The 17,566-nt window shown below is 40.1% G+C and overlaps 1 protein-coding gene and 1 pseudogene across 2 annotated transcripts; both read left to right on the top strand.

Annotated features, from left to right (window-relative positions):
* Positions 1 to 1,393: 1,393 nt before the first annotated feature.
* On the top strand, positions 1,394 to 12,592 carry LOC144627922 (protein SHQ1 homolog). The gene is made up of 16 exons (XM_078485947.1): positions 1,394 to 1,548; positions 1,855 to 1,922; positions 2,708 to 2,772; positions 3,038 to 3,166; positions 4,040 to 4,158; positions 4,967 to 5,044; positions 5,935 to 6,047; positions 6,515 to 6,611; positions 7,528 to 7,567; positions 8,299 to 8,354; positions 8,838 to 8,936; positions 9,452 to 9,505; positions 10,122 to 10,245; positions 10,467 to 10,587; positions 11,212 to 11,251; positions 12,070 to 12,592. Exons 1-16 carry the CDS (start codon positions 1,474 to 1,476, stop codon positions 12,454 to 12,456), a joined length of 1,665 nt encoding a protein of 554 aa, XP_078342073.1. The 5' UTR covers positions 1,394 to 1,473; the 3' UTR covers positions 12,457 to 12,592.
* Positions 12,593 to 15,076: 2,484 nt separating this feature from the next.
* LOC144628592 (diamine oxidase [copper-containing] pseudogene) lies at positions 15,077 to 17,566 on the top strand (annotated as a pseudogene). The gene is made up of 2 exons (XR_013566273.1): positions 15,077 to 17,514; positions 17,551 to 17,566. The product of XR_013566273.1 is annotated as a diamine oxidase [copper-containing] pseudogene (transcript).

Below are 17,566 nucleotides of genomic sequence, written 5' to 3'. Positions count from 1 at the left end.
AATAAAAAGATGGCTAGTCTTCGAAACAAGTTGTATAAAAGCTTATAAAAGAAAAGGCTTTGTTCGCGCCATTTGTTTGATAGTAAAGTTTTTCATTCATTCATAGTTACCCATGAAAATCGGAAAAAAATTGAATTGAACCTCAAAGAAAAATTTTCTTCACTTATTTAGCAACTTTAATTGTCCAACTGGGTAAAATGAGACGAATTCGTTACAAAAATAAAAAATAGTACTACATTTTTCCGTGAGAGAAACATTTTTTTGTAAAATTTTACGACCGACAAAACGTGTTCAAGTTTGCGCGGGAAATGTTTCTCTCATTTCTTGAATTGCAAATTATAGGAAGCTCGGAAAAAATGCATCAAACAACTATAAAAGTTATTTCTAGACTTTTTAGAACAATAGACATAAGCTTTACCTTTTGAAATTGAAGTACGGAAGACTTTGAACGCACGCTGAAGTTGTTTCTCTGCAACATGGCGAAGAAGCGTGCTCAGTAATCCAGCCGTAACATTTTTACGGACCACGAGCTAAATTCCTTTGTTTCCACTGAAAAAATCTGTGAAATGTAGAGAAAAATGTCACAAGTCAGTAAAGGAACTTATGTTAAAACGAAAGCTTGTACATAAAACACATTCCGGGCTGAAAAATGAAGTTTTCTTCCCTTTTAAGCGCGTTAGTTTTCTTCGGCGCGTAAAAATTTTCTTTTCCATGTTAAAATAACAAAAATTCACCGACCTTTTTTCTCCTCACTTCGTTCCAGTTGTTTTTAGTGTTGCTGAAGGCTGTCAAGACTTGAAATAAGTTGTAGGAAGAACGAAATGCGAACTTTTTAAACGGTGTTTCATGTTTGGCGCTGTTTGTCGTCTTTTACTGAAGTTGAATGAAAAAATTTTGCAAACTGCGCCTTTTACCATCTCACCTCGTGGGTAAATACTCGCTGTTGATTGGTTGTTGCATTGCACGGGCTTTCCTGTCAAACAGCTAATGAGCTGTCATTGTTCGCACAAAACGTGAATTAAATCGCTCTGTAACTGTTTGTTTTGCATTTTTTGAGTAAAACTAAATTATTTTTAAAATGAGTGTAGTGGTAGTTTCAAAAGTTTTACAGTTCTTTCCTGTTTGGCTTTCACAAGACAAAAAGACTGTTCGTTAAATCTGTCAATTTGAAGTCACTCTATCCCACGTAGGTCAGTTCTGAGTTTTGATTGGCTCGCTTCACTGCACGGGGTTCCGACATTTTTTATGTCTTGTCAGTCATCCCACGTGGGTTTAATCTGATTTCTGATTGGCTCCTTGTAAGATGAATTTGGTGGAGGTCTGGATTCTAAACTTCTCTGGACCGCGAGAAGTCTGGACGCTATCAATTCAAGATGGCGGTCGAGCAAGGAAAATTTCTCGGTCTCGGTCAAAAAATTTTTCGGTCTAGGAAGGTCCAGCAATGAACTTGGAATCAGGATAGTCTTCTAAAGGATGCTTACTCCAGTTTTCGAACTGAGCCAGGACGATGAGTTTGTTGTGGTGATCATCAAAACTCCCTACGTCAAGGTAAAATGCAGAAACTTTGAGCACGCACGTGGATAGCCTGCGTAGCAGGCGCCGTATAGTTTCTAGCGCGCGTATGGGAGAAACGCCTTCTCGCGACTCGTGATCGCGCACTCTTTTAAAAGCGCTAAAAACTACACAGACGCCTGCTACGCAGGCTAGCACGTGGAAAAATGGTTCCTTGTTTTTTACAAAATAGCGATCGATCGTCTTTTTTTTCAGTTTTCTTTTATTTAATTTCGTTTTTCTATCAGATGTATTCTTTGATAAGTGATCTACCTCACGTGCTATCCTGTATCCTTTCTGTAGATTGCCGATGTCGATTTCTACATCAATGGCACGGAATTTAAATTTTATGTCAAGCCATACTTTCTGAGGTAAACAGTGTGACCAGTAGCGTGACAAGTAAACACTTAACAGATTTTGGTCTTGTATTTTAAAGCTTGGTATGTGTCTAATTTGAAGAAACCATAACCTGTAAATGATATCTTGAACTTAAAATGATGCCAACATAATTGCATATAAATTCAGAAAATCTGAACAGAAAGCAGACATATTTTTGACCTGCAGTAAAGAGGGGCCTGAAGGGGTAATTTGGGGACTGGGATTTGGGCAAATTTTTCACTGGGAAAATGGGATTTAGGTCACCGGGACTGGGATTTGGTCAATGGGAATGGTTATCACAGACAGAAAAAACTAGAACTGGGACTGGGATTTTGAAAATGTGGGAAACAATAGGCTGGGAAATGGGATTAGGGCAAAATTTGGGCTGGGGAAATGGGATTTATAACCCTTCCCCCTCCCCCTTCAGGAGCCCTGGTAAATGGCTGTGATCTTTGTCACAATATTGAAACCACTTCAGATAGATTACTGTATAATCCCATTGAGTTACAAAATTGTATGCATAATTAGTATGGGGTTGTTTTTTCTTACCTAATGGGCACTAAAATGGTGATGTATGTGATGTATCTATATGTCAGGAGTAAATCATCTGCACATACATGTACATTTACACCATCTTATGAAAAGCACTTTCTTGATCTTACAAAGACTATGATCAGACACCACTATGCTGCTTATTTTAAAACTCCATACTGAGCTAGCTTTGGCTGCAACTTTTCTCCTGGCAAAATTTCAGTGATTTTTAGTTCCTTTTTTTTAGGTTGAACTTACCAGGAGAGATTGTTGAAGATGGAAGGGAGTCGGCATCTTATGATGTTGATAAAGGTAAGGACTGCTATGTACAAGATATATGTACCTATTATGTGGAATCCTGCTAATAGACCTTTGTATCATCATCATCATCATCATCATCATCATCATCATCATCATCATCATCATCATTAATCAAGAATTAATTTAATAGGATTATTGTGGAGGGGCCCCTTTTCTCCCGGACTCTAGCCCCCTGTCCCTCCCCACATTATTGTACAGTTTATCCCTGAATTTTGCTTAATGAACAATAAAATGTGGCTGTTTTTACATACTGTAGGAACATTCACAATCAAGCTACCAAAGCTCCATCCTGGAGAGCCCTTTGAGGACCTGGACCTACTAACAACACTATTGGCCCCCAAAAAGAAGTCCCCTTTAGCTGTCAAGCCCCTTATTGAAGTTGTAGGTAAGTTGTATTGCCAGTATTACATTTCATCACCATTTACATGTAATTACTTTTTTTTTTCCCCCACAAAAAATCAGTACATTGTAAAGGTAAAGTCACTCTCAGTACCAAACTGGTCTATACTGCTGTACCTTATCAAGGTTTCCACAGTATGTGATGCCAGGGCATCACACGTTAGCCGCAGCATTTTATCTGGTTTCCTGAGCAGTTTGCTGGTACTACAAGTTGGAGAGAAGATCTGTGAGAGTAAAGTGTCTTGCCCAAGAACACAACACAGTCTGAATGACCTTGACCCACACTCGAACAGAGAATGCTTGACCACACCTTTAACACTAACATGTAATGCCAGTATGTTTTCTGTTTGCTAAATAATACTTACTTACTTACTTACTTACTTACTTACTTACTTACTTACTTACTTACTGACTGACTGACTGACTGACTGACTGACTGACTGACTGACTGACTGACTGACTGACTGACTGACTGACTTACTTACTTACTTACTTATTCCTCTTTGTGCATGGGTGCACATAAGGCCTCTTAAAAACCAGATGGTACCATTGACTACGGTTGGTCGCTGCTCTTTCGATGTGGCCCATGTCCATCTGTTGTCTTTCTTTTTTCTTTCCACCATCCTCCTCCGGGTTTCTTTTGGGCGACCTCTCTTTCTACAGCCATCAGGGGTCTATCCGAGGGTGACTCTCAGTAGGGCTGTGGGCATCATACAAAGGACATGGCCAATCAATCTCCATCTCCTTTGCCGCACTTTCTGTATGATGGATTCTGTTCTTGTTATTCTATGCAGCCCTTAGTTTTAGATTGTGTTTGGCCAAAATAATATTTATGAAGTTAATTTTCTTTGTATTAAAGGAAGTGATAGCAAATTTGAAGACAATAATCAAGAAAATGAGAGTGACAGTGATGATGATAATGATGATGACACTAACTTCAACTGGGAATTTGAGCAACAGCTAACACTGTCGCACCAGGTGATTATTTTTCAAATTTTCTTTTTTTCAAAAATTGCACAGTCAGGGGTTTCAATATACTTTGAGGTAGGCAACTGGTTTTCTTTATTACCGTATTTATTCGATTAAGCACCCTGGGCACTTATTAAATTCTTGGAACTTGAGAGTGGGTGCTTATTCGAGGTGGGAGCTTATTCGAGGCTGGGCGCTTATTTAATTTTTTACCATTTTTAGCAAGATGCAATATATTATAACAAAACGTGAAGATGTACCATTGAAGCTGAATTTCAACTTTTCATTGAAAGTTTCTGTAAAAATACTAAGATAACTCGGTCTTCTCTTAGTCAATTTCAATCTCAATTTCAATAATAATTGTCAATACTCTTCTGCCCTCTTTTTAGTAGGATGGGGGGGGGGGGTGGGCGCTTTTTCGAGGCTGGGCGCTTATTAACTTTTCCTACCTACAAGGTGGGCGCTTATAATTTTCGAGGTGGGCGCTTATTCGAGGTTGGGCGCTTAATAGAATAAAATAATAATAATACGGTACTTCAATTTCGGAAAAAAAAGGAGCTGACTTCTCTGCTTGAAGTAGTAGTGCCAAGCAACCAAGGATTTTTTTTGGTTTACTAAAAGCACTGCATCCTACATTTTAAAAAGTAGTACATTTTCTGATCATTATTACTTTCACATACTCCTGTTTTGGTTATAGTGCATCCGGGCCACTTACGCACTATACAAGAGTATCAAAGTTTACCTTATATACGTGTACAAATGTACACATGTAATTACTTAACTTGAGAATTAATCCTTTAAAATGATCTTCCTGCAGGAAAATACAGATATCAGCCTGGGTGAAACAAAATATGGATTTGCTAATCAGAAGAGTGGAATCTTTAAAGGAAGGGAAGTAAGTACTGACTAGAAATATAGTTTTACTGACACAGAATTAGGGGCACAGGATTACCCTTTAGCAATAAATTCACCAGAACCCTTTAATACACCAGGTGTCAATTGCCCATTCAAGAACCTCACGTGATAACCCTGTGTTACAGGGATGTAGCTAAGATTTCCAACAGGCAAAAATTTTTTGATCACAGGTGGAAAATTTGGGTCACATAAAAAGAAAGATCTTATAACTAGATACAGTCTTTTAGCCAGAAAAATCGCCCTCAGGTGTTTTTTTTTTTTCGCTTCCCGCCTATTATTTACATGTAAATCCCTGTGTTAGCCATTAGGCTGTTTCACCTCCCCACTACACACTTAATAACTGTTAAGGGTGGCGAATGGTCCTTCAAAAAATGATTGTCTCTCAAAATTTTAGCCAAACTTCAGGGTCTCGTCACCTCGATTTTTTCTTTGATGCCTTCTCAGAGTCTCGATTTCATTTGAAAGGCTAAAAAGGTCTCGACATCTCGCAAAGTCTCGCATTTACCTTTGACATCCCCTATATTATAACTACAGTTGAATCCCGATAACTCGATCCATCAATAACTTGAACCTTCGCTAACTTCAACCTTTTTTGATTCCTGTGTAATTTTCTTACTGATTTTGCCCTGATAACTAAAACTCCCAATAACTAGAGCCTTTTCCGATTTCCCGTGAAGGTTTGAGGTTATCGGGATTCAACTGTAATTAAGCAACTCAGAACTCAGTAAAATAGCCAATTATACATACAGTAGAATCCAGATTTCTCGATCCTCCAGGGGAAATGAAAATTGCTTTGAGAATTCAGGGGTAAAAGTACAGAAAAGTACTATAAAATACAGTAACTAGGTGTAATTGCATGTTTGACAACAGGCAGAACTTCATGAGATATCAGAAATAACTGATCCTGACTCAATGACACTGAGTGAAAGACGAGAAGCCAGGCTTGCAGCTGAAGATGCCAAGTTTGATGAGGAATATTATTTGTAAGTATTCTTACTAGAAGTTCAATTTTTATTTCCCAAGAATGATTGATGTCTCACTCCTCTTTTCTCTCAACATTCCAAGTTAATTTTACTGGTAAACCCAAAGAAAGTGCAGCTTACGGGTATTGCTTATTAAATATTAATTTATTATTATTTCATACTCAATCTGAGTGATATTCTGAAGTGTCAACTGCTTTCGTGCTCGCTTCGGGGGTAAGGTAGAAAAGACGGCAAACAATTCAGACTATCTGAGCACTTGCATTTTTTCCTAAGGGCCTTTTTTTTGTATGCTTCCAGGGTAATTTGTTACTAGCTAGTCAGACCAAACTGTAATGCTTCTGTGACAAATCTTAAACGTAATGAACAGTCAATCACAGCTGACTCATTTCAAGGTAATAAGAACTTTAGCATGCCATCCCTTTCAGTTAGTAAACAAAATTTTTTTTTTTGATATTTTCTTTAAACAGGGCAGATTATTTCAATGAAGATCAAATTCAACATCTCTTGGATTACAAGCCACCTTGGGATGCTGAATGTCTACAATGCAAAGAAAATCTTTCAAAGGTATGCTTCATTTGCTGTCATATGTTGATCACAGCAAACCCAACAATTATTTGACTTTGTATAACAGGACTAATCTCGTACCCAGATGTTTACTTACCACGGTAGTACACATCTGGTCAAGTGCGTTCAGTTCGCCAATCTGATTGGTTGATGAACAGCTTCAGTATTAGCGCGCGGAAGCTGCAAATTTTGTTTCGCACGCGCGCGCCGTACGTTAGCTAGTAAGAGAATATTTGGATTTAAAGGCTTTTATAAAAACGCGTTCGCGTTTTGAATGTTACTAATGCGAATAATCTACAGATATAGTTTGTAGTTCAAGCTTGTTAGTACAAAATGTTTTAAAATGACGATATTTTTGGGTAAAAAGATGGGTGAAAAACTTTGCAAAACTGACGCGTACTTGACGCGTACAGCTAGCTTGTACGCGTCAAACACAGCGCGCGCTTTTCCCCGCCGTTAAAGGCTGGGTTGAGTGTTTTAATTAAGCAACAAAACACGATTGTCGGTTTTTTCTTTCCCAACTCTATCTCAAGATTGTGTAACTTGTCTTCCCTTGTATAGGAAAGAAGTTCATGAGCTATTTACAGTGGCCAAGTGAGCTTTTCATCCACTAAATTGCCGAGCATGCGTAGTCGCGTTGTGTGTCACATTTCTGACACATTTGACGCGAGCAAAATCCGACTTTACCAGATGTTCTCTCCGAGGGTTGAGAAGATCTGGGTACGAGATTATAACAGGACTTGGTGCATATAAGCAGGGCTTGAAGAAAACTTGAATTCCAGGCTGCCCTTCAGACATGTAGCTCTTTAATTTTGAAGCTTACTTCTGTTTTTCTGTATTAAAAAAATAAAAACTTGTGAACATTCATAAGTGTGATTAGGGATGTAATTAAGTTTTGTATTAAATTATTTTGCAGGATAAAACAGAACATACCTGTGGGAAAGAAGAGACAACAGGTACAAATAACATGTTTAATAATTATAATAAAATAATAATAATAAATTAATTAATCAATGAAGTTCACATACTAATGTCTTAAAAAGATCAAAGTAGATATCAGCCACTGAACTTGGAAAATGGATATAATGACACAAGAATCTAAAACCACAAACTTTGCCAAATAAACATTTGCCAGAACAAATAATTCAATTGCAAAATAATCATTGCAAAGTTCCCTGTGCTTGGAAGAATAGTATCACAAGGAGAGCGCAGGTTTTCAGAATCAAATGTATAGCCTTTGTACTGTACCTGATATAAAACTAACATAGTTCTATATACTTCAAAGTTTACTCAGTTCACACTGTCAGATGCACCCACCCCCTACCCCCTTTACAATTCCAGTTGGTATTAATTTAAATGTTTAACAAAAATCAAAGGAGTAGATTGGCCCTCACCAAAACTTGGAACTGGCTTTGCCATTTTCTAAGTGAAAATGAATATTCACATAAATTATTCTTAATAGTGATTACCATGGTTGCAGTAACTACATGTAGTGCTCTCAGTTGAACCTGCAACCCATAACACCTGCAAAGGGTGTAAGTGTTATGGCTGTGCAATAAGTGCTGTTACACAAAGAGCCTGTAATCTTGTTGTGCTTGGTACAGCTATATTTTACATGGAGGTAAACTGTTTTTGACAGCATAAATTTTAAAGCATCTTATTAAGCTGACTTGTTTTATTTGTTCAGTTAATTTTACAGATGAGGAGAAAGACCAGCTTAGAAGACTTCCAAATAAAGATTATATCCTTTTAAATAGAGCATGACAATGTCACATGCAGTGTAATGATAATGGGGTCAAAATTATTTTACTTGGTGTAGTATTTTTTAAATTTTGCCTGAAAATGATATTTATCCTCCCTTGTTTTCGGAGACAGAGTCCTCTCTTTCGTACGGGTCCTGGAAAACCTGGAAACTCCTGAAATGTTGGAAAAAGACTACCAGTCCTGGAAAGTTCTGGAAATCTGTTAAACTCAAGTAACAAATTTATGAATTTCAGAAGTAACATTATAAGAAATGTATGCCAGACAGTAAGGAGAAATAATATTGAGATCTTGGGAGTAAAAAGGTTAATGTGAATTTTTTTTGAGTCCCAGAAAAATCAATTTGAGTCCCTTGAAAAATCCTGAAAAAGAACTGGAAAATTGTTTGTGAAAATGGGTACGAACCCTGTCTTATTTTCTTGTTATAATGAATACAACATAGCTCAGCCTTAACCAAGTGCAAACCTTCTAGATGACAAAGAAGAACTTCCACTTTTCCTTGGACTTGTGGACATTATTTATGCATATGCTTATAACCATCGGACGACAGAAGGCGAAAATACGGTAAAGAGTTGGTAGTCATTCACTGTATTTTATGCAGCAGTTTCCATTGAAAAACAATGCTTTTGGGTGGTATTGGGGTCTTTATAGAGTGTTTATGATCATTGTTCTTCTTGTTCAAAAACATGCATATATAATTACTACAGTAAATTCTCAGTACAGTGTTCTACTATACTGTAGTCATGAGAAAATGTGATTCTCTCTTACTTGGGCTGCTAAGCCCAGAGTCAAGAATTCAATCACATTTTTTAGTTTTTGTGTTGCGATGGACCTGATAAGGATGGGCTCCATTCTAAATATTCATTATCATACGTGACCCTGCATGTCCAGCGCCGTCATGCAATATCTGATTACAGATCATCTGGTAATACTGACAGGCAAACTGAAGGTCGCCTGGGATGAAATAATTGTTGACAAACGTGCAAAAGTACACAAAACACTTCCTGTATTTAAGATGCTCCAAGTAAAAGCTGTTTGCAGCTTCTCGTTTTAATTTTGGTCTTGATATTTTTTGGCAGGTGGAATCACCTTGGACTATTTCCAGAATAAGCTCTACATTCTCATGGTTTGAGGTAAAAAAAATTAATTAGAAATTGAACAGAAAAAGTATATGGGTAAGGGTTTCCGCATTCTCCCTCACAGCCGTTTTTAGTGTCGTCACACAACTTTCTTCCCCACTAAAAACGGTTGCGAGGGAGACTAGTGTTTCAGAGTTAAGAAGGTAAAAATCTAAAACCCATCCTGCTGACTGAAATTCACAGGTTTCATATAGAATTTTAATTCTGAAAAAAGTTTGAAATCATTTGTGACTTTCTTTCGTATTTGTTGTTGTTGTTTTGTTTTTTTTGTATGTAAGAACCTGGAATTTTGTCTAAGCTGTACATGTATATACACAATATGACCCAGTGGTATTCTGGGTAGACAGCTTTGGTAGCCTAGTAATAATTTATTCCTTTTATTGATAATCATGACATCAATCAGGTATAAACTCTTAGTTGCTTAGAGACATCTGTGACAAACTTTCCCTACAGGAATTCTGATTTGTTTGTTACATTTACCTGTGTAGCTTGGAAAAGTAAAGAGAAATGCCTTAGAAATAGAGAGGAAAAAGCCATTTTTTGAAACAAATATTTACAGTTGCATCTGTGCAATTCTTGAATTCGTCCATAATAGCATTTATTTTCTTAGTCCTTTAGCAGCATTCATGATGTCGTGATCTCTTGTGCTCGTCGCTCCTTGTCATACCCTCTCTATCGACACTGGTCCTTAGTCACAGCAGTTATACAGGACACCAAGAGAATCTTCTCACTTGGTATGTGAATATGATTTGCTATGTGACAAATTTTGCAAAAGTTGTAACTAGAGAATGCTTCATGTTTCCTTTCAACCCCAAGAGTGACCCAGTTCAAAACAGGAAACAAAATATCCCGGGGGACATCTCCTTGGGATAAGGGGAAATGTGGTGACTATGAACCAGAGGAAACCCTCAAGATATGTTCTCTGTTATCAATGTTTATTTTTTGTATTTGTAAGGTCGTCGACAGGTGTTAAAGTGTTTACTGGAAATCCACGCCCTTTGTCGTGAGGAAGACCCGTGGTTTTTGCTAAATGAACTATATTTGACCGACTACTGTGTTTGGATACAGAAAGTCAGGTAGGAAGTTATTCAGTGACATTCCTTTTGTGTTGGGCTATCATTTCAGAGAAGACTGCATGGCTTAGTGGTTCTGTAGGTCCCACACTCCAAATCCCGCTTATTGCCATTAGCTGGATTTGTGTTCGGTGCCGTGGTTCCAAATTCAGCTCCTTGACTGCACCTCATAGGGCCCTGCCAGGGTAAATTGTGACAAGCGACATGGCCCAAAAAGTAGCGACAGCACATAAAATAAAATCGCGGCAAACGACAACGTACCCTTATGGAAAAACTTAAATTCCGACAAGGACAAGCAATTTTCCCTCAACTTAATTACCAGCAGTGACATGAAGAGCGATAAAACAGCGACATGGAACATTTTTAAATTGAGACAAGCGACACGAGACCCCCCCCCCCCCCGGCAAGGCGTCCTTATAATTAGCCAACTAGTCAGCCTCCTACCAGTTGTTTTATTATTTAAATTGCATGTAGTCGTACCCACTGGCTTCTAGCTTTAAACACAAACATTGTTTTAATACAGTTTCTTAAACTACTACTGAGGAGTTATTATCTATCGAGTTCAGACGATGGTGTGGTTACATGTATTCTAATAATAAGTTTTCTTTTGTCTTTTGCTTGAAACAGTCGCAAGAAGTTTTCTTCCTTAACACAAAGCCTTGAGCAGGTATTTTACATTTCTATTTTATTCTAGCGCACTTAAGTTTAACACAAAACCTATCCGTCACTCAGGTCTAAGCGCTGAGTCGCTATTGCTCGGAGAAAACAGGGATCTAAACTCCCTCTCCCCGTACCTCTTACTCCGGGTTTGCGCCCCATCCTCAGTGGCTCAGGCTCTCGCCTCTTGTTGCTTTTTCTATTACAAAAATAATGTTCCCCTATTTTTCCTAGACTGCAAAACAGTCGTATCTTTTGCGAACGCGCTCGGTCTTGGAACGAGAGCTTCGCGCCTTAGATAAACGCTTTTTCCAACGACTTTAGAGAAAAAACGACTGTTTTGCAGTCTATATTTTTTTCTGGCACTCGCCATCTATGGAATCCCACTCCCCGCCCTCTCTCCCCCCCCTCTCCCGTAGGTTCCCGCCCCCCATATTAAACTCCCAGATTCCCGCACTCCTGTCCTCCCCCAAGCATAATTTTGATAACTATTTCACTGAATTGAAAACTTGCTAGTACAACTCGTAATTAACTGACAAGATTGATGTTTAGAAAGTTCTAATATTTTTTAAAAGACCGTTTTTCCATGGTCCCCAGTATTATTTTCTACTTGTACTCTAATTCATCGTCGTGGAACCATCGGAATATTTTATTAGGATATTGCAAAGATAAGGTCTGGTTGTTTTCGCTCTCTCTCTTTAGTAGAGCCTGTTTACTTTGTTTGTTGAGGGGAAAATGTGATATATATTCTAATTTAACACGGAAAGGCTTAATATAAAGCACCCCGGTCGCACAAGTCACCTTTCTTTTTGTTGTTATTTCCGTTAGGTTCAAATTCATAAAAGCGACTTGTCGTGGCAGTTAGAGGAACTGGAATTAGCCGCTAGCCTTGTTCAAAAAGAAGAACAAAATGACGCCCAGGAAAATACATCAGAGTCTTGTATAAGATGCGATTCACACGAATTTGAAGGCGACGATGATTCCACGGAAACAGACGACGACGACGACGACGGCGCCGACGACAGTGACGACGACGAAGACGAAGACGAAGACGACGATGATGACGTCGACAACGAAGCCGACGACGAAGACGCTGATAATAACCATCAGCTTGAAGACAATGATGAAAGAACTGCTGTTACTGATTTCAAAAGAAACACCTTAGAGCCCGACCAGCTGCTTGGCAGTGGCAGCGAAAAGGAAGCGACTGGGTAAAACGTATTGTTTATCTCTCTTCTCATCCGGTGGATATCGATAAGGGGTGCCCACTTGACAGCGTCGCTTGGATATTTGGTCAGATAACAAAGTGATCATGGATCTCCTATGTCCTCAGATAAACAATATTTTGACTGTTTTGTCTAAATTCCTTTTATCTACATTCCTTATGGAATCAAATGAAATGTCAAGTGCAGCCAGTCGCATTTTCTTGACAGGACAAAGGTGGCACGTCGAGGTACTTCAAAGGTTCCGTTGGCTCAATAAACAAAACAAGTTAAAATAACAAGGATTTATTGATACAGCAGACTGACCATGTCAAACATACTTTGGGATTTTATTCGCAAAGAAGAAAGCCCGGCGAACTGGCAGACACTTGCCTTTCGCCCGGGCGAGAGACGAAGCTCCTTAACTAAGAAGAGGGGGAGTCTGTATGCGCGCGACAGAGGAGTTTATTCAGTATATTTTTGGGGCTTTGCAGTCAATAGTTGTAATTTTTCTTTTAAATACCTTGCAAAATAAAGTTTAATTGAGTTTTGCAATTGTACTCTTTAAAATAAAAGGCTGGGTTGTGTGATTGTATTATTCAATGATAACAGTTGACAATCATTGGTCATCTTGCACTCCATAGGATATCACCTTCAATTGACTCAATACCGTTGCGTGTTTACATGTAGTCTCAGATGTTGTCGCACAACTTCAAAAAACAGTGTTGTCTCGTTAAAGTGAAAAGAAACAAGATTGAGATTTGAGGATGACCAAATAATTTCTTTCCCCTAGGGGCCAAGTTTTAAAAGTTCTGATAAATCGAAATTGGCCCATTTGTACTGCAATTTCAATACCATAAGCTTATGTGCAATACCCATGAAGTGTTGCACAATGAAACCTCTTTGTTCCACACCGCTAGCTCTCAGCGTTGCGAAACCCTATACATGCATTTTGTATTGAACGCCACCAATAGATTAAATCCCGATTAGAATTTCGGTGACATTTCAATTGAAACTCGTCCAGAAAAACTTTTGCTATAAACCAGAACCTCGTAACCTTTCAACTTTGCTTCTTATCACAATGGAAAACCCTAATCCAAACCTTTGTCAGTTAGCCACGACCGGGGGGGGGGAGGTGGACCCACGACCGGGGGGTGTACTTCACAGAGTCAATGGTGAGGCTGACTTACACTGTTATTTCCCTCATTCCCCCACCCACACCGTAAAATCAAAAGAAAACTTTTTCTACGGTCTGGTAAAAAGTAAAACTCATTTTACACCAAAGAGGCGAAATAAATATCTGATCTCCAAAGGGCGCAAAAAGACCTGCTCCCCTACCCCAGCCTTCTCCCAGGTCAAATGGTCCCCGGGATGGAGCTGTCGTCGTCAGAATGGCATACCGTAGAATTCCGGTTATAAGCCCCCCCGCTTATAAGCCCCCCGGTTATAGGCCCATCATCCTGGAAACAAAAAAATACATCCGGTTATAAGCCCCCCCGGATATAAGCCCCCCTCTACCAGATGACAGTACTGAATAGAGCTAAATGTTGCTTTATTATGTGTTTTTAACTTAAAAACGTATTGCCATCAACACTCCCGTGGCTCGTTTTGAAACGTTTTTTTCATTCCGCTTATAAGCCCTCCCGGATATAAGCCCCTCCGCTTATAAGCCCACCCAAAACCCCTTACGAAGTTGTATAAGCCCAGGGCCTATAACCGGAATTCTACGGTATCGCACGGAGAGAAAACCCAAACAGGCTAGACATCAGTGGTACATGGTGTAGATAGGGGTGACCGTTCTCCTCTAGCTCCCCCACCCAACCCTGGCGGCCGTCGCAGTACATTTCATATCCTCTCTGATCCCTACTTGTTTCATCTAATTTCTTCATAGCAGCTTAGCCGCCAAGGTAAAGCATATATCCTTTCCAATATCACTGTTGCAACGAATAATAAGCTGGAAATAATTTTGTTGTGAATGCTACTTTACTTTGTTTTGTTATGCCTTGAGTGTTGACAGAGAAGGCCAAAAATAAGCCAACAATGTCAACTAGCTTGGCTAGCTACACGGAATTGCTTTGCCCGCGTCTGTTTTTCACCCTACTCCATTCCACTTATTAATTTGCTCTTGCAGATTCTTGTTTCTTTTTATCAAAAGAAAAACGCTTTTTGTCACCTGCGTGACAGCTTGAAACAAGCTATTTAGAAACAAGTTACAAACCGTGCGCTGCAATATTGCGCGCGTGTATTGCGCGCGTGTTTTGACTCAGGTTGTTTGTGCGCCCATATGGGCGGGGCGGGAGCAAACACGGACAAATTAACATTCGGGGCGCGCGATGATAGTTAACCAGCCCTGAAAATGTGGAATCTTATTACAATTTTTACCAATTTGTTGAAATGTCAGTGTCTTCAGCTATAGATTTATTTTATAAGGGTTGTTGATCAAGCAGCATTGCGAATCGTGACTTAACCGCGGTATTGTTTGAAAGTCAACATCTGGATAGATGGAGTGTCAAGTCAAGTATTGATTATTGCGATTAGTGCCTTTTATTTATGTCATGAAAAGAAAAACAGGTAGTATGACACTGTATGTTGCGTAATAAGAGTACTTGTTTGCATTGATCTATATCAATCTTACTCCCAGGGTTCACAGCATTACAAACCGCATCTGGGCACTGAGCCGCAACAACGATGGCTGCCAAAGAGGGCGACAAAACTACGCTCATCTTAAAAATCCTTGTCGCTGTTCTCGCTTTAGTGTCTCTAGCTCTGCTCATCGCGTTAATTGTGGTCGCGACAAAAAACAACAAGGAGCCCGTGGAAGATGGGGAGACCTCTGGTGTCAAAGACTACTGCCCGGAAAATACCGAGCTAACGGCACCAAGCACGGTCCGCTCTAAAGGTCTTTACGACGATTTATCCAAAGAAGAACTCATCGCCGTACGAGATTACATTATCAAGGAATCGTCTCTTAATGTGAAACGATACGAAGATGCGAACATCAACGACAACTACATTTATTTAATCGAGCTGCAGCAGCCGCCCAAAGCCGACGCGCTCGCTTACCTTGATGGCAACGCCCAGAAACCCTTGCGCAAGGCTCGAGTGGTTTTATACAACGGAGGGAAAGGCGCCCCAGATGTGACAGAGTATTTGGTGAGTCCAGTAGATGATCCGAAAGAACACGTGGAAACCAAGGGTCCTGGGCAGAAATACCCGATTCCGTTTAACACGCGTTTCCCAGATCCAAAAGAAATTGACATTATGGATCAGATAGTCCGTAACTTGACCAAGCAAGTGGATAAGCTGCTCAAAGAGAGTTACGACGGCTACAAGATGTGGGAGTGCACGGAACGCTGTTTAACATGGGGTTTAGCTGCCCCAAGTACGTTCAAGATTGATGAACGAAAAACCTGGACGTGGCTGATGAGGGACTTGATCGGCTACTACATCCACCCCGTCGGGTTTGAAATGCGCTTGGACACCGGTGGAAATGATGTGTCACTCTGGAAAGTTGACAAGATATTTTACAATAACGCAACTTATGACAATGTGACAGACTTGATGAAAGCCTACAATGCTGGATCAATTAAGATGAATGTCCCCGCGCCTAAGGATGACGGAAAATTTTCTTCTTATGAACGCCGAGGAAATCCGCCCCCTCAACCCCCAAAACCCCTGAGAAATCCTCAGATGTTCGAGCCCGATGGCAAGCGGTACACGGTCAGCGGACGCCATTTGGAATACATGGGCTGGAGTTTTGACTTCCGGTCTCGCACCTCTTCCGGTATTCAACTGTTTGACATCAAGTTCAAAGGTGACAGAATTGTTTACGAATTGAGCCCGCAAGAAGCTGAGGCGTTTTATTCCGGCTGGGCTCCCAAACCGATGTTCACTAATTTCCTTGACACTGCTTGGAACATGGGCTCCATGAGTTTTGAGCTGCTTCGAGGTGTTGACTGCCCCAACACAGCTACGTACTTTGATTTGATACATTTCATTGGCCGAAAAGACCCGGCTGTGTACAAGAACGCAGTTTGCGTGTTTGAGCAAGACATGGGGATGCCCCTGCGTAGACATTATGACACAGATTTCAAGGGCAGCTACAACTTCTACGGTGGGGTCCCTGGAAGTGCGCTCATCCTGCGCACAGCCTCGACAACATACAACTATGATTACGTTCTAGATTACATCTTCTATCCAAATGGTGTCTTGGAAGTGAGAACCACAACCAGTGGATACGCCCAGACAACCTTCTATACCAAAGATGAAGACCCATACGCTTATCAGATCCACCCGCAAATGGCTGGAAGCATTCATGATCACATTTTCAACTACAAAGTTGATATTGATGTGAAAGGCACAAAGAATACTTATGAGACTATTGTGGTTGGACTGGAAAATATCACTAACCCTTGGTTCCCAGGCGACCGTCATGTGCAGAAGATTCTAAAGCGCCAAGTGCAAACAAACGAAGATGATGCAGTTTACAATTTCAATTTTCAGACTCCTACCTTAATGAACTTCTACAACAAGAGAGAAAAAAACAGCTATGACGTTCATCGCGGTTACCGCATTCAAATCCGGGACATGATGAAGCAAATGTACCCAGAAAACTGGCCAATGATAAAGGGCGCCGCCTGGTCCCTGAACCAAATGTCTGTGACAAAGTACAAGGAAACTGAGGAGAGAAGTTCCTGTATGTATAATCAATATGACATGGCTGACCCTGTGTTAGACTTCACCAAGTTCATCAATGGCGAAAGTATCGATGATGAAGACCTGGTTGCCTGGGTAACCATTGGAATGATGCACGTGATGCACTCAGAAGATGTCCCCAATACAGCGACCCCAGGGAACTCCGCAAGCTTTTATCTGAGGCCCTTCAGCTACTTCGATGAGGACCCATCTATGAGCTCTTATGACGGGGTGGTCATCAAGCCCAAAGCAGATGGAAAGGCCGACATCGACACCTTAGGATCTCCAAAAACAACGTCCACTTGTGCCCCTAAAAACAAGCCCTATGAGTTCTTTGGTCGTTATGGAAACTATTAGAGACAGGACTTTCTTTGTCGTTATAGAAACTATTACAGACAGAATTTTCTTTAAGCAAGATCATAATAAAG

This window comes from Oculina patagonica, chromosome 10 (assembly GCF_052425735.1).
Source record: "Oculina patagonica isolate OP01 chromosome 10, crgOcupat, whole genome shotgun sequence".
NCBI classification, from domain to species: domain Eukaryota; kingdom Metazoa; phylum Cnidaria; class Anthozoa; order Scleractinia; family Oculinidae; genus Oculina; species Oculina patagonica.
Note: the sequence above shows the minus strand (reverse complement) of the source record. Positions and strands in the feature narration are given on the sequence as shown.